The 24,045-nt window shown below is 35.3% G+C and overlaps 1 protein-coding gene across 6 annotated transcripts in view; it reads right to left on the bottom strand.

The window, feature by feature from the left end:
- PPP4R4 (protein phosphatase 4 regulatory subunit 4) overlaps nucleotides 1-24,045 on the bottom strand; it is a 99,789-nt gene that overhangs the window by 29,959 nt on the left and 45,785 nt on the right. For 4 of the 6 annotated variants that reach the window (XM_081047590.1, XM_081047591.1, XM_081047589.1 and 1 more), the window contains 8 exons: nucleotides 12,147-12,294; nucleotides 11,561-11,634; nucleotides 9,120-9,226; nucleotides 8,196-8,303; nucleotides 5,693-5,814; nucleotides 3,304-3,426; nucleotides 2,116-2,285; nucleotides 1,660-1,779 (listed from right to left, as the gene is read on the bottom strand). In XM_081047590.1, coding sequence (XP_080903716.1) covers nucleotides 1,660-1,779; nucleotides 2,116-2,285; nucleotides 3,304-3,426; nucleotides 5,693-5,814; nucleotides 8,196-8,303; nucleotides 9,120-9,226; nucleotides 11,561-11,634; nucleotides 12,147-12,294 — 972 coding nt within the window. Of the gene's footprint in view, nucleotides 1-1,659; nucleotides 1,780-2,115; nucleotides 2,286-3,303; nucleotides 3,427-5,692; nucleotides 5,815-8,195; nucleotides 8,304-9,119; nucleotides 9,227-11,560; nucleotides 11,635-12,146; nucleotides 12,295-14,979; nucleotides 15,042-15,123; nucleotides 15,258-15,363; nucleotides 15,467-24,045 lie in introns of those variants that run through there. The other 2 variants (XM_081047593.1, XM_081047594.1) reach the window with 2 other exon arrangements.

The raw sequence follows: 24,045 nt of genomic DNA, 5'->3' as shown, positions 1-24,045 counted from the left end.
CATCAGGGTCTGACAGGATATCCCAGCTTACAAGCAGTATCTGGGTTCAGAGCTTCCCAAAGAGGCAAATTCTACTGAAGGCCTAAGTGACATGGTGATGGAGAGAACACCTAAGCAAGCAAAACACCGAAGGCTTTTCCCATCAAAGACTTCAGCTTGAGAGGAGCTGGGAGAGTCTAGACTAATCCAGCTCCTTTGAGAAAGTATTTTTTTCCCCTCCAGGAAAACACAACAGTAGATTCACCAGTTTCCACTTCACCTTTATTTATGTATTTATTTATTTACATATTGGGCTTCTGAGTAAAGGTTTGTTTGATAAAAGGGTTCCTACTAAAGAAAATGTTTTAAAACCTTTGCTCTACAGGGTTGCTTTTAACCTGTTGGAAATATTTTCAAAATAATAAACAAGAATAAAGTCAGAACATACTAAAGTAATTATCAGAACCTAACAATAACACTGTTAGGAAAGTTTAAATCCACCAGTGTAGACCGGGGTTGAGTATCATCATTACCCTACCTACATGGTATGATTATGAGAATAAGGAAACTAGTCATCCAGCAAATAACTAGATCCATGATTTCCACTCATTCCTATCACTCGGCTGGCCAGTGCCCTCTGCCTTCTCTCCTCCTCTAAAAACATATTTCTATACATATATTTTCAAAATGATTTAACTGTGCAATGCTGGAATTATGTTAATTAATTATACCATTTAAAGGAAATATTTCCTAGGTTCTGCACAGTGAACATCTATTTCATTCATACCAGAAAAAAATGTTATTCAAAAGAAGCAAAAACTATCACTCAACAGCTGACAGAATCTTAAGCAACATTTATAATGATACTATGGATATCTTACACACTTTCAGTCAATCTAACAATTCTTTGACATAGGACTACAGTGCAAGGAAGGGGATGAAAAACTCTCGTTGAGGATAACAATATTTATTATACCTCTTAGAAAGAAAGGAAATATTTTATTATGCCAATCGTAAAGAGATTTTTATGTGACAGTTTTGAAGTGGACAAGTTATAGTTTATACATGTTTACCGCAATTATAAGCATGCACATACTTACTGCGATCATTCAAGAAACATGCCCCAAATTTCAGACTCAAGGGTTAAAAAGCTAATTAAATCCATCATAAAAGTTTCAACTCACTTTTGCGCTTACATTATGGAGAGTTGTTGTAATAGCTGAATCTAAAAGCTATGCTCAAAAATATTATACATTTGCAGTAAAAACAATAAGTTTAAATAACCAATCTCTCAATTTTCCACTTATTCTCAAGTTCATAAGCTTAGGTACAAACTTAAATATAAATATTATAAAACATATAAAAACTGGTTTTACTTCCAAATCTGCAGCACCCACATTCACACCACAATGTCAGCTTAAGGGAGGCACTTAGTATCAATATATTGAATGAGTGGATTAATAAATGATAAAAATATAATATTTATGTGAATGAATTCTGTAAACATTCTGAAAAAATAAGATAAATTTAAAATAATATTTAGGACTAGAATATGAAAGAGATATGGAACCTATATTTCATAATATATCTGTAAACAGAAGTGTACAGAATATCCAAAAATTATCTAGTGTACACAGAATTAACAACAAACGTAAAGTGGTATGACTTCTTCAGACTTACTTCATAAAAGCAAATAGCAATAGTGTATCTGACTGGTACTTCAGGGTCATGACAAAGGCAGAAGAATGTAGAATAGAGTTCCATGTGGAAGTTTTTAGGATCAACAAAAACAATCATGGCCTGGTGGAGGTGGAAGGGAGAAGATGAGTGGAAAGGAGAGAAAAACATGCATCAATACCTACTACTACAACCATTTCACTTAAATTGAAATCATGTAATCTGAGTCACAATTTAGGTAGAAATCACATCTGGAGGATCCAAATGCATGCATATAATTCCAATTTGCACAGAGGTAAATATAAATGACACCAATATTTACTTGGTACCTTCTGTATATGCCAGACATATTGCTAAGCACCAAGTGTCAAAAATGGCAATATTCTTTAATGCTATCTGTTTATATAATTTTAAGTAATAATCAAAATGCTTAGTCAACACAAATACATAATTTATTACCGGAAAGTTATAAGCACAGTTCTTCCTCACTGAAATATATTTCTTCTCCTGTTCTAGAATCTGGGAAGGAAACTGGTTTTCACTGTGTCCATTTTCTTGTTGTAAACCCAATGTACAAAGTTTCTTATAAAACTCCAAAAATCTCAAGTGTTGATCTGGAGTAAAAATTCCTAAAACAAATGTAAAACCTTTGCTCAACACCTTAATTGAAAACAAAAATTAAAAAGACAAAAGTAAAGTACAATAAAAACATAATTGGAACGAAATATTTAAATAAATGGCTAGAGGTCATAAATAAAAGCAAAAAGGAGGAAAGAGTAACAATTATGAAGAAATCCAATGGGTCTACTGTTTTACTTTATGTTAATTTGAATAATATTTTAATTTTAGTAGTATAAACTAGGCAATGCAGGAATTATGCCTGCATTAATTTCTACAGCATAGATCATACTGTAGATCACTAACAAGTCACTATCATACTAATATTATGGTAAATATTCAAAAATTGCCTGCAGAAAAGACACGTATGTGTGTCTGCAGAGGAGCTTAAAAATTGAATCTGAAAGATGGCAAAGTAAACTCAAAATATTTTGATCAATGCACTGGTTCCACATTCATTAACTACCTTAGGGACGTAGGAACTCATATATTGCAATACATTTTTTCAACCACCCATTAAAAGTCTACCATCCACATTAAAAGATGTCTTACTGTGGTAGATGGTTATAATTAATTGATGCTTACATTATTATAGTAAGCTAAGAGCTGAGTAATATGTTCAAAATGCCAAGAGTTATGGGTATTATTCTACATTGTAAGCTGAACTTTTCACATGATATGTTAATTATTCAACAAATGGTCAATAACAGTATACTTACTATGCACCAATAGTTAATATATCTGAGCATCTGTTATCGTATAGCAACTGTAACATAAATATAAAATATTCAGAAATTTAAAGGGCTATATCTACTTCACTCCGTCATTGTTCTTTCAAATAGGTTCTAGTAGCGAAAAAGTCATTCCTAAATGTGTTCTAAATTATGCTATCAAAATCCTAAGACCTCTTAAGATTTTACACACTTAAAGGATAGGTTTTACAACTGAAGAGCTGAAGTTTACTGGCTGAGGTGGAAGGAAAAGGAAAAAAAATATCTATAATCTTGAAATTCTTAGGATGCGTCATACCGTATAGTCCATGGCATAGTTTTCCTAAATAGAACGATAAGGAAATGAGAATCGATTCATCTGCTTTGAAAGATTTTTCACAAAATGATTTCACTAAGGGAAGTATAGTTTGACTTCTGTCATCTGGAAAACAAAACAAAATAAAACATACTTTAGATCCATTGTCCACACTGCACACTTGGAAATTAATACATATACACAAATTCCAGAAAGAAAGATTGCCGTGCTAGCCACGTAGTAATAGGAAATATCTGAAAATTAGTCATGATGGAGGTATGTGGTGAAGAAGAAGTCAGAAGAGAGCTTAAATTATCAAAAACTTTAATGCCAGGCTTAGGGGTTTGGACCCTACACTGTGGGCCACAGGGAATAGAATATAGTGATTACAAATTGAAAAGCTAAGGTGACTGCAGTTTTGAGTCTGAATAACTAAAGGAATTCTAATACCACTAATATCAGCAGATGAGAAGTAGACACAGAAAATCTTTCTGACTCTTGCATACATCTCATACCATGCTGCAGCTTTCTGATTGAAATTAAGTTAGCTGGTGATATGCTCTGTATAGTGAATTTCTTCACTTTTATTTTTTAAATGAATCTTCTTTAAAAAGTTGATTTTTTTGAGTATGTATGCTTAAGTCAGAAGTTTCTGATAGATTAGTAATATCTACGTCTTGATTCTAAATACTCTCTGCATTTTCCATAATTCTCCTATTCTTCCAGAAATAAATTACTACTTTATTAACGATGTGAAAACACTAAGTGCTTATTAGTATTATTATTACTGTTACTATCATCACATTTCAGTACCACATCTACTGTCTTAACTAAATGGCATTAATTTAATAAACATTTATTAAATTTCTATAAAACAATCATATTAAATAGACGTAGAAAGATGAATAATATATGACCTTTGAACTTGAGAAACTCACACCAGCAAAGAAGCCAAACACAAAAAACATCATCAGACGTTGTGATAGTGAACACATTTTCATAGTTGGTCTACGGTAGGGGTCTGCACACCTGTTTTGTAAACATTCTAGACTCTGCAGTCTATCTGTCCAAACTACTCAATGCTGTCAGTGTAGTACAGAAAGAGCTACAGACAATACAGAAACAAGTGGGCATGGCTATGTTCCAATCAGCTTCACTGACACAACCCGCTGGCAGCAGGATTTGGCCAAGGGACCATAGTTTGCCAATCCCTAGTATAAGGGATTTGGAAAAACATCAGAGAGGAAAACATATTTGATCTGGGCACTGAGGAAAGAAAAGCAGGCTAGGAAAAAAAGAAAAAAGAAAAAAAGAAGCAGGCGAGGAGAAAAATACAGGGAAGGGAAAAAACATAGGGAGAGAAAGATTATGTGGAAAGGCTAAAGGTGTGAAAGAATTTGGAATGCCAACATAATGGCAAGTGTGGCTGGATCACCAGATACCAGAGAAGTAGGAAAGAATGGCAGGAAACAAAGTCATGAACACAGGTTAGGCCCAAATTGGTGACAACCAAGTGTGGAGCAGAGAAGGGGAAGAGATCAAAGATGATGTCTGGGGGTGCCTCATTATTAGGACAAGTAGATTCACTCAGTCCGTCAGCCATTCATTGCGCATTGCCGTTTTTACTCCTATAGCCTATCCTCCTTTACTCCCATAGACTCATCATATAGCCTAAGTGACTGTTCTGTAACTTCATACATAATTGTCTACATTGCAGTAAGCCTTAAAAGGCTGTCCCAGTTCCGGTAAAATGTTGTTAATCCAAGCAACTGTAATCCTGCAATGATACAGTAGCGTTTTGCACCCAAGTACTTGGCATTTACCCCTCTGAATTCCATCCTATCAAAATGGTTAAAGCTTACTGATAAACCAAAGTCCAGCATCAGTCAAGAGTCTGGTCATCTACTCAACAGACAGCTGATTGTCTTTGTGATTTGATTTGCACAATACTAAGAAATACCTCCTTACCCATTCCCACTCAAATGCCTCATCCCAAATTTCTCCTGCGGGCCATGAGATTTCTAACATTAAAATATTAAGGAGAGGAAACTAATTTAAATATTGCTTTAATCAAGATCTTTCTTAGGGTCAATTAGCTGAGCAAGTTAAAGGTTAATGACCAAGCCAAATTTTTAGTCCTACACACAGGTCAGTTAAATTTTGATGAGAGAAAAGAGAGAGGTACGGAATATGTAGTAATACTGGGGGCAGCAGAGAGGGCACCAAAAGAAAAAGGGCCAGAAAAAGAGACAGGAAGCAAAATTGAACATTCATCATAAAACTTAGCATAAGAAACCCTGTCCTGCATCTGTCTTTCCTCCTTATTAGTGATACAAAACCTAAGGGAAAGCACTGCTTTCAGAAGCAAAGATGCATCCACATGAAGGTTTACCTGTATCAAATATGTCAAGCAGATTAACCAAAGTTTCAAATGCTGCAAGCCGCACACTGCTGCTTTCATCCCTAGAGAGTTCTATTAATTCAGGGAGCACCACGCTTTTTGTAAGTTCTGTCCTGCACAATAAGCAGTGGAAGAAAATAAAGCAAATCAATAAATCTGTAGCAAGAACTTACTAATAACAAGTCACTTGCTGGGTTAGATGCTATAGAAAATAGGAAAAATAAACACATAGCTCCTGCTTTCCAGAAACTTGCAATCTGGCTGAAAAAGCATGATATAAACATAAGAAACATTAATAGTAACTGCAAAATTACTTAAATCAACTCTAGTTTCCCCAGCACAATATTATTACCTACAGAGATCTAAATGGCTAGTTTATAATATAGTTACACAAATTATAATATAGTTTTTCGTTTTAAGCAACTATAGCAAAACAGATTTGTGATTGTCTTTGTTGAGGCAGATAGTAGAATTCAGATATGATGGGGCTGATAGTTGGCTCTTGCCTCTGTCCATGTTTTTTTTTTCTTTTATCTGATTGGAAAGCTGTTGATGAAGGGGGACCACGTCGGGATGGGCTGCGTCAGAACACCAGAGGCAACTTCATCTCGTGAAAAAAGATGGAGATGACTGTGTGTCCAGTACGTCTTCTGGCCCAGCCTCTTAGAACAGGCCAATGGAAAAGGCACAAATAAATGAGGTTTCTTGAAATGCTGGTGCTGGACTGTTGTTTTGGCCAACCACAGAACTCAGGATCATCTTCAACAGTACTTCAGCTGGAGTAGACAGCTACCATCAGATGACAACAAATCAGAGCCAGCCCCTGAGTAGATTCATATCACACAACCAGATCCCAGGATTCCTGCTTGGCCATCTGGGCGAGCCTGCCTATTTCATTCATGTCATTATCCCTGACCACATATCTTACTCTCTTGTGACACCATTGAGGGTTAAGTTGTAATTACTAGCATGTAAGCTGATAAAACTGGATTTCTGCAAAGATAATAGGACCAGGCTATCCTCAGACTTCTGTTCCATATACTTAAATGCCAGAAGGGATTTTAGTAGAATGGATATAACTTAGAATTCTGCCTGAGCCAGGGTGGAATTGACATTTGAAAGCAAGAGAAAGATATTCTCATAAATACACTAACTTAGGCAGTACACAATCCGTACATACTTTCTGAAAAAAATTACTCCACTATAATCCAATTTGCTAAGAGAAACTAAAGAAGGGAACTATCTGCATCCTCTATGTGTAGGTCTGCCGTGATGCCTTCTTTCCCCTCAACTCTTATATTGTGACAAATGGGCAAAGGAAATGACCACATACTTCATAAAAAAGACAAGTGGCTAACAGCCATATATTCAGCCTCATTGTTCAACTTCATTAGTTGTCAGAGAAATATATTCATTTAATGAATATGTATGAGCAGCTGCCTTAAGTAAGCACTAGATTACATATGGTTGATGTAACAATGAAAAAGATACAATCCTGTCTTCCAGGGGTTTAGAGTTTAGCAAGATATATATAGTCAAGTAGACAGACAGTTATTGAATATGAAACATTTGCAAAAACAATAGTGAAATACTACTTTTGCCAATGACATTGAAAAAGTTAGTGATCAACTGCATTATTGGCAAAGATGCAGGAAACAACTTCAAGTACTACTGCAAGAAGCATAACAAAGTTAGTCTTTGAGTTCCACAATACATATAAAATTTTGCTTACGTTTTACCTATGTTATTCCACTTTCAGAGATAAGTCTAAGGAATTAGTTGTTTATGTCAAAATTTATGAAATTACAATAGAAGTAGACACTTAGCTAATATTTACTATGTGCCAGGTACTATCCTAAGCACTTTACATAAGCTAAGTGGATTCTTTCTAGTTTTCCTTTTGTAAATTAATCCTTAAACGATAATCCTGAATTAATTTTCAGAACACTGATGTGAACACAATGACCTGCCCATTTTTAACAGTGGCAAATATCAGGTGACAAAAAAGTAGACTACAAAAAGACAACAGCACACTGTCCCAATAGGTTCTGATCCTGACGGAGGAACACAGAGCTGAGTATAGCTGAATTAATTACGGCCCACAACGACCCCGAGTCAGCTTAGACTTAGAAGACCTATCATGAAAAGTTGGTTCTGAGATCAAAATTAGGGAATCGATTCCTAGTAAGTACAAGTACACACGTTTTATATCGTGACATTTTCCCTTCCTGGATCTAGGCATTTGGAATGACAGCTGAGTAACTTCAGGTGAGAAGAAAAGAAATGAACATGACTTGAATGCCTACCACCGTGTGAAGGATTTCCACTTTTATCTCTTAATCCAGACAAATTAGGAGGTACTTGTTATGATCACTGTTAAGATCATATAAAGTTTAGCCTTTCAATGGCATGCTTTCATGGAATACATGAGGAGGATATGTATGTTTGAAATCCAGAAATAAGAATATGACATAAAAATTGAAAGTATACTTACCCAATGCCCTGAGCTATATTTTCTAATTGCCGACACATACAAGATCGAACTTCATATTCTACATCTTGACAGAGCGATTTGACTAAAGGAAGTATTTCTCTTTTAATGCTTATAGAGGGAGGAAAGAAACATGCAAATAAATGAATGTTTTAGAATAATTAATAGAATAAATAATATTTTCAAACAATTATCCTTAAAATGTTAGCTTAATAACAAATATATTAATACTTTAATATAAAGTTTATAGTTTACAATGTATTTTTACACATGTGATTACATTTGGATGTTATCATCAACCACTTGTAAATTATGTATGTGACTGAGTCTTTTTAAAATAATGGTTAATTTTAGATTGGCAGTTAAAACATCTTAGCTAAGGCAAAAAGCTGTAGGCAAGTGGAATATCTGATTCTAGCAACCATCAACCAAAAATATTCTTCCACTTTATATTTTACTCTTGTGTCATAATAACACACCATTCCATTTCTCCCTTTGGGATTTATCATCTGGGCAGAGAGTAGCATACAAAGTATAAATATTCTCATCTCAAAATAAAATGCTTTACTCAAAATAATGAATTCATAGCAATAATGGAAGAAAGCAGAAAAACTAATTTTATGTCATTTTTACGAACTTTTGAAGTCTATGCCATTTTATCCTCAAAACTATACTGGGTATGTGACAGTTAGATTAAGGTAGGAAACAGAAGAAAAGTTAACCTTATTGATTTTGAAAAGCCATGAGATCAAGAAGAAATGCATCTGAATAAGCAGACTTCTAAGGATTCTATAAAGTTAAAACAGCTAAATTTGTATGCAGTATGGAATAAGACAAATCTAATATAACTGTTAGTCACGCAGTTATTATACATTTTTAAATCAAATTAATTTAATAAAATAGACAAAAGTTAATCCAAATACTCACATATGGGCATCAAATTTGTTGGTCAATTTTCCTAAAATTTTACAACTAACTAAACGAGACTGGACTGTTTGGGAAAGCTGTGCCTTGGAAACAAGTGGGTTCAAAATCTAAAGAGAAAGATTTAAAGAACAAATTCACAAAATTTTATATATTCTTGACACTAATGTCAGCTCTATTGTTCAAAGAATATTTTAATGTTCTAAATGGTTTTAAAGAATCTGAATAAGAGTTTGAGGTGCACAGTTGTTCATAAACTTGACCACTTTGCTTGTGTTCTAGGTTAATGTACATACACACACACACACACACACACACAGAGGGGGTCAAAAAAATGTGAACACATTTTAAGAAAGGAAAAAACTATATTAAAATTACGCTAAAGGTAACCACTTTGAGCACCTCTTGTAATTGCAGAAATCAAACGTGACTTTTATTCATCTTTTGTTATCGGTATATATTGAGTATTACAATTTTAAGACAGTTTTTTCCTTTTTTAAAATGTATATACATTTTTTGGCTATTATATATATATGTATGGTAATAAATTACAAAATTAAAAACCATCAGGAACAAAAAAGATTGAATTAAAGCTTATGGCGAAGTCTGTAATGATCTGTACATACATAAAGTTTAATTGTGAAATACACATTTTCAAAAGAAAAAAGCAAATTAATTACCAGCTACCCTGAAATTTATTTTTATTCCATATAGACTTTTATATTTATCCTAAAGGGATGCAAAACATTAGAGATTATAGCTTCAAATAGATTCTATTAAGCAATTCTGTCATTTGAATACAATAACCCAAGTCTAATACTGTATTAAGTATATACGGGACACTCAAAAACTCTACAGCATGATAGATTGTAAAGAACTATGAGGATCGGATCCTGATTCTGGTCCCAGCTCTTTAATTTGCCCAGGTCATCTTGCTATTTCTCATCCCAAGATTTCTCATCTACTTAAAATGGAAATTACAAGATGTCGTAGTAAGATTCCCCCCAAGTTCTAAAATTCTATGAATCTAATAAAAGGGTCAACTGGTTTTCCTCCTCAACAAAGTAAACAGAATTCCTGAATGCATAATGATAAATATAACTTACAAGTAAAATATTTGAAATAAAATAAAATGCACTATTTAAAATCTTAAAAATTCACGTTAAAAAACACATGGTATTCTAGAGTAAAAAACTGCATTCTACTATGTATTTCTCTTCAAAAAATATAAATAACACACGTCAACATTACATTCAACACTTAAATATGTGTAACCATCCAGATGTTTGTCAAATATACAGACATCCTTAAAACTGGGTAAATCTTCCCATTTTTCAAGAAAGTGTTTTGGCATTGAGATAGGACCATAAACTGAGGGCAAAGAAAGGACAAAGACACTTCACCAACTCCACAGAGGATACTGATAGATAACTGTTTTTTTTTCAACCAGGACATATTTGAAAAGAAATATATATCGGGATCGTGCTCACAGGATGAAAAATCATTTCATTAGAGAATAAATTTCCTTTCTAATTTTCCTATTCTCTCATCATAATTTACTAAAAGTTTCCGAGAAGGGTATGTTGAACAATGCTGGAAATTAGAAAGCAAACAACAAATTGGTAATAATATTTGCAACAAATATAACCAAGGACTGGCAACCCTGATAGATAAATAGCACATGTAGTGGTCAAAGGATATAATCAGACAATTCCAAAAGAATAAATAAAACAGATACAAATGTAGTACATGAGATAATATTCACAGCATAATTTTTAAAATGCCAGTTACAATGTAATTCCATTTTTGGCCCATCGAATTAAATTGGAACACTACTGCTGATAAAAGTCCAGGGAAAGAGGCATTTTCATATTGCTAGTCAATACCCTGAAGGATATTAATGCTCTCTGATCCACTAATTTCACTTTTTTGGAAGCCATAATTAAGGAAATTATGTGAAAAACAGGGAAAGCTCTACAGAGATGTTCATTAATATCTTATTTTTAATAAAATACTGAAAACAGACTTAAATGTCTAATAAGTAAAATATTTTGTAGCTACTACCAAATGAGTTTAAAATAACACAGGAAAATAATGCTAAGTGTAAAACAACCTATATACATTCAATATGATGATTAATATGGCCAACAGCAACCACACATACAGAAAAAAACTGAAATGAAAATATATCAGAATGTTAAAAGTGGCTAAGCACAGAACCATGATTTTCCTTCCTACTATTTTCTGTATAACTCAAATTTTCTATAATGAACCTGTATTGCTTTCAGAGGGGAAATAACTTTATTCTTTTTTAAAATACAATTTTTATCAAAAACAAAACCTTAGAGTGACTTATTAGTATTTACAAAAAAAAAAAAAGACTCTGCGTTGTGAATACACAATGATACATTACAGATTAATTTTTTTAAAAAAGAAAGTATTACCTCATGTCTTAGGGTTTCTTTGGGCAATACTTCTATCACAAACAGAAGAGTTTCCAGCCACGCATTGCTGACCCCTGATTGACACAGATAAAACATGCCAAATGAAATGTCTCACAAATTCAGTTTCAACTCAGCCATTAATAAGTACGATGGTATTTAATGATAAAACAGAATCATTACTTTCATTACTAGTTTAAGAAGTTTCTCTATTTTTTATCTTAGCCAACATCTAGAAAACATGTATCTTTAAAAATAATATTGGGGCGGGGGGATGTCTTTAACCCAAATTGTGCATTTTTTTGCCACACAATAATATAAACACAAATGTTGCAAAATAAAAAACATATCTAAGAAGAAAGTATAAATCATAAGATGAACTAATGGGTTTTCAGCTTTCAAGGATCCTGAAGTTGGCGGATTTTGAAAGGAAATAACCACGGCTATTTTCAGTCACACTAATGATCAACGCTTGGGCAGCATGGCCTCATTCAGTTATCCTCAGCAGGCTAACAAGATCCAAAGAACATCCCGGCCACATACAACAAACAATAAATAAGGATATAATGAAGCATGCCAGGCCGCTGACCTGCATCCCTGTGTTCCAGATGTAGTAGAATGACTTGGAGGAAGGAGTGGGCATAAGTATGAATTGATACTGAATCTTCCTGTAAAATGGTCAAAAATGCCACCGCGGCCGTTAACTGCATTTCCACTCCTGCGACATGCAGGACTTCCTGTATAATCAGAAAGAGTTTGCTATTACATAGATGAGAGATCAGAAGCTATAATTTTTAAAACTCCAAGGTCATAGAAACCAACCATAGTCATATTCCACAAATAACTACGTATAACTTTTAAGAATATGTAATTCCTCTTATTACTTTAGTTAAGAAAACTATATTAATCTGTCCCTGACAACATAAGTCATTACACCACATAAGGTTTAAATGTCTTAGGAATTTATGAAATGAAATAATGTTCCATTGGTTTACTGAATGAAAATTATAAAAGTACATAAACTTTTAAATAGAATAGGCATTTTTGATAGATTTCAACTTCTATCTTGCAATTTGTATCATACAGTTTGCCATCAGACCTAGGATAACAACATCAAAGCTCAGATAATCACATGTGTTTTCATTATTTGTATTTCTGCTTCAAAAAATAAATATTATGCATTTTACTATAAAAAAGAAATACCTTTAAGATTGTGCAAATGAATTTTCCCCTTTTAACAACTGACAAGAATATAAATTACCAGGAAGTAAAATGCTTTTAAAAGAAGGAATTTTTAAATATAATGTTTTTTAAAACTAATTATTTTCATAGCCATCTCCATTCACCATTTTTAAAATTTTTGAAATGCATATTCAAAGTTAAAGCCTACACAAGAATATTAGTTTTCAACACACTGAAAAGTAAAAAAAAAACAAAAACACCTTTTCATATAAAGCTCATCAAAGATATCACCTATACTAGAAGAAAGAGTGTGTGTATGATGTAAAGGTACCGTAAGTATTACTTTGTTTAATCATTCATGGCAATTAGGAAATTTTCCCTTGAATGCCTATTTTGTAAGTAACATAGAAGGTTAATAGAACAATGTGGAACTTACGGCCATAAAACAAAGTTTCATAGCTGTGATTTTAAGAAAATTAATCTTTTCTACATCATTTCCTAATACATGTAATGTGAATAATAATACTGTCTTCTTAGAAATTTAAATCATTTAAACAGAACTTACGACTTACCAACTTGCACAAATTGAGCATTAAATAATGACTATTGTACATTCAACTGTCTCCTCTCTACACTGGGCTACCTAGTAGGAATCTCATCTTGTCCACACCTGAAATTATCTCGTCCTCAAACCTGCTCCTCCTCCACTTTTCATCTCAGTAAACAGTAAATGAAAACTCTGCTCTTCCAGTTGTCAACCCCAAAACTCTGAGGTCATCCTTAACTCCTACCTCCATCACTACCACCCTGGTCAAAGCCACCATCATTTCCTGCCTGAATTATTCCAATAACCTATTAACTAGTCCCTGATTCCATCACTGCCCCTCCACACAGCAGCCAGAGGTTTTTATAAGTCAGATCATGTCATTTCTCCGCTCCAGACTCTCCAAAGGCTTCATATCGTACTCAAAGGAAAAGTCAAACTCATTTCAATGACTTACAAGACCTGTTCCCAATTCCCCCTTCTCCCAGATTTCCACATGGTTGGCTCCCTGATTCTTTCAAGCCTCTGTTCATATACCACCTTTTCAATGAGCCCTCCCTAGGACCCTAATGTAGACTGAAAGCCACTCCCTTGCCCCAGCTCTCACCACCCCCTTTACAGGCTTATTAACTCCATCATCTAACACGTTCATTTGTTTATGGTCGATTTCCCACATCTAGAACATAAGCTTCAAGATTGCAAGAATTTTTGTCTGTTTTGTTCTCCCCTACTCCTAGCAAACAGCACGCATTCAGTACAATGGCCGGATGACTAAATATCTCTCACCCTTTCTCCTAAACTTTCTGCTCTTGGTATTTTCTCACTTCACACACATTTTCCACATCTCCTGAAAGGTGGCTTCAAGAGATTTTAAGGTGAGTCCTAAAGATTAGGGTTTGGTAGAATTAGACACAAGGCAAAGCAAAAATGGATCACATAGAAATGCATTCTCAATCCTCTTTCTATCATGTCAATAAGGAGATGTTAATGTCATCTTCTAACCATGATTTAGACCATGTACTCCTTGATTCAGTATGGTGGGGCTGCCAGTCATTGAGCTAAGGGATAACACATGTCATTCTACAGCAGAAGAAACAGATTTAGAGCCCTCAAATATTCTGCCCATGAGCTAGTAACTGACAACTCTAAGGCAGAACCCTTGTCTACCCGATATCAAATTTAAGCAATGAATTCTTTCTCACATTTCCACACGTCCATTCATCATTTATTAAGACATGACTTCAATCCATCCTAAACCTTCATGTGGAAGGGTGGGAGATACGGCAGTGGCTTACTGTGGCATATGCTTACATGGGATGGTTACTGCCCAGAAACACTATGTTTGTTTTGTTTTAAACTTTTCTATCACACACACACACATTATAAGTTTTTTCAACCAATAGTCAATTATGTATCTTAAGAGTTCTTGGCTGACAGAAAAACAGAAGATATAATAAAGCGTAAAGCAGAAGCAGCAATTGGTCTCTGAAATCAGCCCATCCATATCCCCTTGTTTTACTGTTTCCAAAGCAAACATTCGTTCCACACTAACAATTCTGGATTTGGAAAACGCTTTTAAAAGACTTGATGCGGCCAGTATACATCACTTACAGGTTTCAGAAGCACAGCTTTTATTTAGAAACAGAAAGTACTTTGTGAAGAAATAGTAAAATAAATTGTGAGGGCCATAACGTACATTCGGGTTCACATGAGTCTGCTGTTTTAAGTTCCAAGAGATGTAATTCTGCCCCCTCTTAAAAAGTCATTAAAGTCCTGGGTTTTGTACGTATGCAAACTTTATGCAAAGAAGGACTTGAGAAGCTCTCCAACGTCATATCTTCTTACTGTATTACTTAGTCTTGATTCCCGCAGCATTTGCCCCAACCATTTTGCATTTAATTTTCGAAAAATCCTCAAGTCTTATCGGGATTTGGGTTTTTCTCTTGTGCTGATTTCAACATCTGGGACTGTCCACTGTTAAGAAACCAGCACAGACTAAGAGATTTTGTCACTGCTAAAAATAAACTGATTTCTAAACATATTTTTCTGAAACGTAACACAATAAGAGTTTGACACTTACCATTAAGTATTCTCGTCCACAGAGTCACACCTTCTGGACAAACATAGTGAGATCCATACTCTCTGGGTAAATAAGTGTGCATCCTCATGGACCTTGGAAGACACTGAAAAGTAAATTCCTCTATTGCTTAAGTGCATGCCTCAATGCCAGTTACCCTTCCTCTTACACACTATTGTATGGCTGGCATTCCAACCGGAATTCCTCAAAAATGTAATGAGACATTTGATAAATGAGTTAACGGTACAATTCCAAATTTAAAAACCTATTCCCATTCAAGGAAAGGAAAATGTACTAGACACTTCTGTATTTAAATTCATTCTGTAGTTAGCATGAATGGTGCAAGAAAGCATTTCGTGAAACAATGGAATACAGTCCTTGCAGTGAGGGAAACTGCCCTGTCTCCAATAAACCCACATTATATGCGTCAAGAAGAGATTTCTCTTTGCAATACATGTTATAGAGAAGCATTAAATAAATCACTGGCTTATTCCAAAAGAGCAAATACTTTGGATTCAGACATTTGGAAACTAAATTTACTGAATAAAACTGGTAAACATATTTACCATAAATGGTGCTGGTTAAAGGTAAAGGAAGCCCTAAATTTACGAAGTATCTTTGTATATTTTTAGAGATAACATCACTGATATTTCGAAATTAATAGGGACTTAAATATTGAAGATCTAGGACATAAAATACCTGGAGTTTTGAGGGTTGTAAATGTGGATTTTTAGCAACTAACAATAACAGTGAACAGCTCTTTTCACTATAAAATGACCATATTTATAAAAGACTTTAAAACTGAGTTAAACATGAGTAATTGGAACATGCCAGCTCTACGATAGCTTCAACAATTAACTACGATACCTCATTCTTTTGCCTATCACTGATTGCCACATTCCCCACTATAATAAAGGGTAGGGAACGAGTTGAGAGCACGGAAAATCAAACTCTGAGAGGGAAAATATAGCGGAGACAATAAACAGGAACAAAAGAGATGTGCTTCGCCCTTCTTTAAATCTGTATTTCAGTGATTAGCAAGGTTCATGAGGAGGTACACATAAAAATATCCCAAAGATCTCTTTCCATTAAGGCAATATCAATCCCATAGTAACAACTAGCATCTGACCACTGTAAATGTACAATGAAGGATCCTGCCTTGAAAAATCATCACAACAGCAAAACAAACACATTCCAAGACAATGGTTATGAAATTGAACTTTTAGCTGCACCACTCTGCTAAGTCATTTTTACATATAATACATTAGAATCACGTCATTTCATGATTTAGGCTAAAAATGTAAATAAGCAATTTAAATGTTTAAAAGATGTGCTTATCAAACAAAACATCTATTTACTGGACATAATGGCTATAGGTGATTATTTCAAATGATCCATTGTAGCCATATTTAATTAAATGTTTTTTTAAAAAGTCATAAACTTTTCTGAGGGGAAGCAACACTGGAAAGTATGGCAAATTTCTACAAGCAAGTGGAAATAAGGCTTTCTTTCTAGTCAGTGACTGCTTTTCCCTTCTACCCTAAAGTTTCTCTAAAGTAACCCAATGAAAATCTAATTCTGATAAGACAATTTTAATTTCATTAACAGTTATTTATTAAGGACCAGCATCCTACTAAGCATCCTGGGAAATTGGAGAACAATCAAAGACACGGTTCCCTACCGCTGAGGGACTCCTGTTGCTTATATACACTCAAGCATTCACCAAATATTTATTCAGTTACATTCAAGACTAGGTGACGGAGACTGAACAATGAGCAGGACCGGCAATGTACCTGTTAATACTGTGATTAAAACCGTGAATAGAGACCAGGATGAGAAGTACAAGATGGAGTACGAACATCTAATGGGTGGCCTGATTTCTGAGGAGAGGGTCACCGACAAGTAACTATGAGCCCATGTGAATACAAAGAAATAACTAGACAAAAGTTGGAATACAGAGGCAGGAAAGCAAGAAGATTTAAGAAAAAAAGAATTTGCACTGAGAAGTAAGGAGGAGTATGGTAGATTCAGGAACTGAAAGGAGGTCAGTGTGCCTGGAGCCGAGGCTAATGAAACAGAGTCCAAATGATGCCTTGGATGCATGAAGCAAGGGAATATACAAACTGCAGTCCTAAATGCTTTGACATATCATTATGATTATCAAGATGAAAACGAACCAGAAAGTAGTGAGGTAGGGTGTGATGGGAGGGAGGTAGTAGGTGAGGGTCACTCAGGAAGCTAGTACACTTATTGAGGCAAACCCTCAGAGTAGCTTGGACTAGGGTGGGGGCAGTGTGGTTGGAGAGAGGTGGATGGATTCAAGAAATATTTAAGAAATAAAACAAGCAACATTGTATAAGCAAGCAATAAAAGAACAGATGGTATCAAGGATGACTCCCCGAATCCCGGCTTGAAAACCATATGGGTAACAATGTTACCCATTAGGATAGGGGACACCGGAGGTAGTCCAGGTGTCAAAGGAAAATACGAGCAGCTCAATTCTGGACTTGGTAACTTTGACGTGCCTCTGAGGCATCCAAATAGAGACCACAAACAGGGAACTGTATTCATAGATCTGAAACTCTGAAAAGGTCTGCTATAAATGAGCATTTATCTGGAATAGAACTGATATGGATGATATTTTAAGGCTTGAGTGTGGATGAGATTGCCTACAGAGAAAACATAGACGGAAAGTGGAGATATGCTACTGTAAACAAAATTTCACTCCAACAAAACAAAGGTGTTGAAGAACTCAAAGTTTAAATAAAGAGATCCATCATGAGTGTTCAGGCAGAATATTTCATTTTAAGTTCTGGACTATTCCTAACACATCATTAGAAAACTATCAATCAGTCTGTGTGCAGTAAGGGTGATGACAGAGTGTGGTGAAGGCGCACGACAGAGACATTTTGCATTAATATTGTTCTGATATTAAATCAAGAAAGAAAAAATAAAAAGGAAAGGGAATATCCTCTTTCAGTATGGCAAACTAGGTAATTCTAATCAGTTCTCCTGATAGGGAAAATTTAAAAAGCTGGGAAAAAATATATAAAAATCATCTACATAAAGGTTTATGGAAACAAACAAGATTACCCATCCAAACTGAAAAATTACCAATCCTTGATTACCCATTACTAGAAAAATTACCCATCCAAGATCTAACAGATAATGGAATTCCAGAAAGGTGAGCATGTCATTTGGGGCCTGTTTTTTTCCTGCGACCATTAGCTGATTCTAGAAAAGTCTCTAGAGAGGTCAAGAGCTTAAGTGACTTTTTTGACAGCCTTGCACATACCAGATAAGGGCAATCTTGAAGCAAACTGACCTTCGCAGGGAGAGCGGCCCAGCTTCAAATCGTGCAATATCTAAAACTGGATTAAATGAAACTTTATTGCTAGTGCAGTTAAGTGGCTACCAGAAGAAAACATATTCCTTTCTAGAGGAAGATATCACTTTGGGCCTCAAACTATTTCTACAAATGATTTATCAAATATAAGATGAAACACAGAATCAATAATATCCAGGCATATTCTAAGAGAAAATAATATGAATAAGAACCAACAGAAGCAGCAGAAAACAGAAATACACTCAAAGGAGCTCTAGGTATTGGTGTTATCTGATACCTGGTTCAAGAGGATAAAAGACACAATTAAATATTTCAACAGAAAATTCTAAGATATAAAAAAAAGCATGTGGCAGATTTTTTAAAGAGCTAAACAGAAATTCTAGACAACAAAAATATAATAATCAAAATCAATAATCAGAATGAATTACAAAGGAAAAAAGATGGAAAAGATGGTAAAAGACAGAAGATAGCATGAAAAGGTCTACTGTATGTGAAATTGGAGTCCTAGAAGGATAATGGAGAGAAGATTAGGCAGAAGCAAACTGAAAAATGTCTGAAAAGGTAATGGTCATTTTTTTTTTTAGTACAGATAGTCTCATAGGTGTATAGATTTGTTTGCATTTATCTAATGACTAAGCATGCTGAATATCTTTTATGTTTATTGGTTATCCACAAATTATCTTTGATGAAGTATCCAAATTTTTGCCTGTTTTTAAAAATTGGGTTTTTTCTGTTTTTTATTAAATTTATTTAGTTTTAAATTACAGTTGACAATAAATATTATATTACTTTCAGGTGTACAGCATAGTGGTTAGACTTAACCACTTATGAGGTAATAACTTATGAGGTGATCCCTCCCAATAAGTCTAGTACCCATCTGATACCACAGATAGTTATTACAATATTATTGACTATATCCTCTATGCTAAAGTAAATCTATTTTCTTATTGAGTTTTGAGAGTTCTTTATGTATTCTGAATACATGTCCTTTAGCAGACATATGATTTATAAACATTTCCTCCCATTCTGTGACTTGTCTTTTCATTCTCTTAACAGTGTCTTCTGATTAGGTCTTCTGCCTAATCTTCTCTCCATTCTCCGTGTTCCCCAGAAAATAAGACCTGATATCATTATATTATATTACATTACATTACATTACATTACATTACATTACATTACATTACATTACATTATATTATACCCGGTCTTATTTTACTATAAGACCGGTCTTATTTTACTATATTAATTTTTGCTCCAAAAGACGCATTAGAGCTGATTGTCCGGCTAGGTCTTATTATCGGAGAAACAGGATAGAAGCCTTAAATTTTCATGAGGTCAAATTAATCACATTTTTCTTCCTTGGCTCATGTTTTTAGTGTCATATATAAGAAACCTTTACCTAACCCAAGGTCATGAAAATTTTCTCTTATGTTTTCTTCTAGAAGTTTTCACAATTTCAGTTTTTAACATTTTGGTTCCTGATCTATTTTGAGTTCATTTTTGTATATGCTACGAGCCCAACTGCCTCAGCAACATTTGTTGAAAAGACAATCCTCTCTACACTAACATGCCTTTGCACCTGTGTTGGAATCAATTGACAATATATATGTAGAGGGTTTTCTTCTCTATATATGTCCCATTGATTGGTCTGTATACCAGTATCACATAGTCTTAATTGCTGTAGCTGGATATTATGTCTCAAAATCAGGTACAGTGTTTCCCCCAAAATAAGAGCAGGTCTTATATTAATTTTTGCTCCAAAAGACGCCTTAGGGCTTATGTCCAGGGTATGTCATCCTGAAAAATCATGCTAGGGCTTATTTTCCAGTTAGGTCTTATTTTTGAGGAAACACAGTAATAAAAGTCCTCCAAATTTGTTTCTCTTTTTCAAATGTATTTTAGCTTTTTTTTGGTCCTTTGTATTTTCATATGAATTTTAGACTTAACTTGTCACTTCCTACCAAAAAAGTAACCTATTAGAATTTTGATTATTTTGCATTAAATATATAGATTGATATGGGAAGAACAGATATCTTAACAACAGAGAGTGTTCTGACCCATAAACATGATATATCTTTCCATTCACTAAGTTCTCATGTTATTTCTCTCAGTAATGTTCTATAGTTTTCAGTATACAGATCTTACGTGTCATTTATCAGATTGATCCCTAAGTATTACATATTTTAATACTATTGTGATAGTTTAAGAAAAACTTCAATTTCCAATCACCTGCTGTTAGTGTATAGAAATACAATTGATTTGTATATTGACATTGTATCCTGCAACCTTTCTGTACTCAATAGCTCTAGTATTTTCTTTTGTAAACGTATCATAGATGATGTTGTCTGACAAAAAAAAAGACAGTTTTTCTTCTTTCCCTGCAATGTGGATACCTTTCATTTTTTTTTTGTTGCCTTACTGCCCTTGCTAGAACGTCCAGAAGTGTTGAACAAATGTGGTAAGAGTAGACACTCTTGACTTGTTCCTGATCTTAGGGGACAGCACTCAGTTTTTCACCTGTAAGTATGTTACCTTTAGGTTTTTCCGAAGAAGTTCCTGACTATCCCTAGTTTATTTTTTTAGTTTTTTTTTTAATTTCTCAGGAACGACTGTTGTATTTTATCAAATGCTTTTCCTAAATCTACTGAGATAACCAGATGGTGGTTTGTTTTTTTAGTTTGTTGATATGACTTACATTGATTAGTTTTTGAATTTTGAACTAACCTTGAATTCCTGGGATAAACTCCAATTGGTGATGATGTGTTACCCTTTTTATATACTGCTGAATTTAATTTTCTGCTTTTAGAAGATATTTGCATCTAAGCTCATGAGGCGTATGCATCTAGTTTTTTGTTTGTTTGTTTGCTTTTGTAATGTCTATGTCTCATTTGGGCGTAATGTTGGCCTCATAGAATGACTTGTAAAGATCTTACTTCCTCCTCTATTTTCTGGAACAATTTGTGTAGAATCTTATTTCATTTAAATTTACCCTAATTTTTACCATTTCTGGTGCTGTTCATTTCTTCACATAAATTAAATTTCCATTTGGTATCACATTACATCCCCTAAAGAACTTCCCTTACCATTTCATATAGTATTAACTAGTAAAAAAATCTTTTCACTTCTTGTTTATTTTTTAAAAATTGGATTTTGCCTTCATGCTTGAAAGATATATTCACATTCTTGGTCACTTTATTTTTTCTCTTTGCTTTCAGCACTTCTAATATGACATTCCATTCTCTGCCTGCATAGTTTCTGCTTTACTCTCACTTTTGTTCCAATGTATGTAATGTTTCTTTCATCCCTGCTCCCAAGATTGTCTCGTCTTTTTTCTTTATGTTAAGCACTTCAATCATAGTGTGCCTAGGGTGAGTGTGTAAGCTTATGTGTGTGCATTTATCCTGCTTGGGTTCTCTGAGCTTCTTGGATCTTTGGTTTGTTGTCATTCATTAATTTCAGAAGTTTTGGCCATTATTTCTTCAAATAGTTCTTCTCCCCTGTCTTCCCTTTTCTCATTCTGAGACTCCCATTGCACATACAGTAGATCACTTTACATGGTCTCAAAGCTATTTGATACTCCCTTCTATTTTTTTTCACCCTTTTCTATCTTTGTATTTCAGTTTGGATAATTTCTACCTTCAAGTTCGCTGATTCTTTCCCCAGCTGTGTCCAAAATGCTAATAAGCCCATCAAAGGAATGCTTCATCTCTGATACAATCCTTTTTATTTCCTGCATTTTCATTTGATTATTTTATAGTTTCCATCTCTCTGCTGAAACGCCCTATATGTCCATGCATGTCATTTGGAGTAAGTGGTGGTGCTGTGATCCTGCCCCCAGCATTAGCCAATGATTACCATGCCTGCATCAAGGGAGACTCTCTCCAGTCTCCTGCCCTTCCCCCAAGGCAAGGAGGCCTGTGGGAAAGAGCTTGCGAGTGAGTGCAAAGTTCCCTTGTGTCTGCAGTTCCAAGTTATTCTAAACAGATGTGCTAGCCCACAGCCAACTTTAAAAAGCTTGTTACAATTTTAGCTGAGTTTTTTCCTAACAACCTTATGTGGTGGTGACTTTTTCCTCCTGTACTCTGTCAAAAATCTGTGTCCCAGTTGCCATAAAAATGGCGGCGTGAGGTGAGCCTCTGGAAATCTCCCCTGGAATTTACAACTAATCGAAAAACAATAACTCCACAAAGGACTCCCTGTGGAGCAGACAGGCAAGACGAAGAGGCATACTACTGAATTCACCTAAAGGTGGGTGAATCGCGCCAGTGGGGGAGGAGAGAAGGAAGAAGTGCAGACACACGGATATGTGGGCACAGGATGCAGACATAGCTTGGTGCTTCGAGCTCGCTGCACCCCAGAATTATGCAAGCTGCGGGAGAGGGAAGAACTCGGACTGCTAGGGCTCCGCTTACGGCCCACAGAGCTGAGCGGGCAGCATATAACACGGCTGAACCCAACACTCACAGCAGAGACCTCGGAGCAAAGACTGAGGGAAGAAGACTGAAAAGGGTGGTTTAAGCCCTCACTGCCGAGCAGAGAACAGAAGCCTTAGGCACTGAGACTAGCCGCGCCTCCCTCCCATCCCAGAGCTCGCCCCGCCCCCACCTGCCCGGTGCTAGAAGCCGAATAGTAGCAGTGTCAGATCAAAAGAACAGAGTATTTGCTGTTCTGAGAACTGTGGACCGCAGAAACAGATTTGCAGCCCAACTAGTTCCGGCAAAGGGGAGGGACCTGTGGAAGCAGGACTGGCTGTGGTGGTGGTCGCCGCCATTGCTCTGGGCCACCTCTCACAACTCACCCCGCCTGGCCTCACCTATCTGGGCGGATCCCTGCAGGAGTAAACAGCACTGCTGATACATACGGGCTCTGAATCTGGTGCAGGAAGAGCTTTGGAACTTCAGAAGCTCTCCACATCCCCCCCACGGAGGCGGCGTCCTCTGACCCAGACGAACTGTTCACAGAGGAGAAGCCTGTCTCCCAGGGAATCCCCCCCATTGTGTGAGAAGCTGGAATAGTGCAGAAATCTAATACTACAGTGTGAGAGAGAATAAAAGGCTGCAGTCAGAGAGAAAATAAAACATTCTACCAACACCTACTGGAAAACAAAAGAAAGACCTCTTTCTACCAACCTGTTGCAAAACCCACTTCTGTAGATGTTTAGGAAGAGAAATAATAAATCATTAGTTGCCATGAATAACCAAGGTAACAAGACAGCTCAGAAAGAAAATGAAAAGTCTCCAGAAAATGAAATGAAAGACATGGAAATATGTGACTTAAATGACAGAGAATTCAAGGGACTCCAATCAGGGATTGAATTCAAGATTGCAGTTCTTAAAAAA

Source organism: Rhinolophus hipposideros, assembly GCF_964194185.1.
Source record: "Rhinolophus hipposideros genome assembly, chromosome: 5".
NCBI classification, from domain to species: domain Eukaryota; kingdom Metazoa; phylum Chordata; class Mammalia; order Chiroptera; family Rhinolophidae; genus Rhinolophus; species Rhinolophus hipposideros.
Note: the sequence above shows the minus strand (reverse complement) of the source record. Positions and strands in the feature narration are given on the sequence as shown.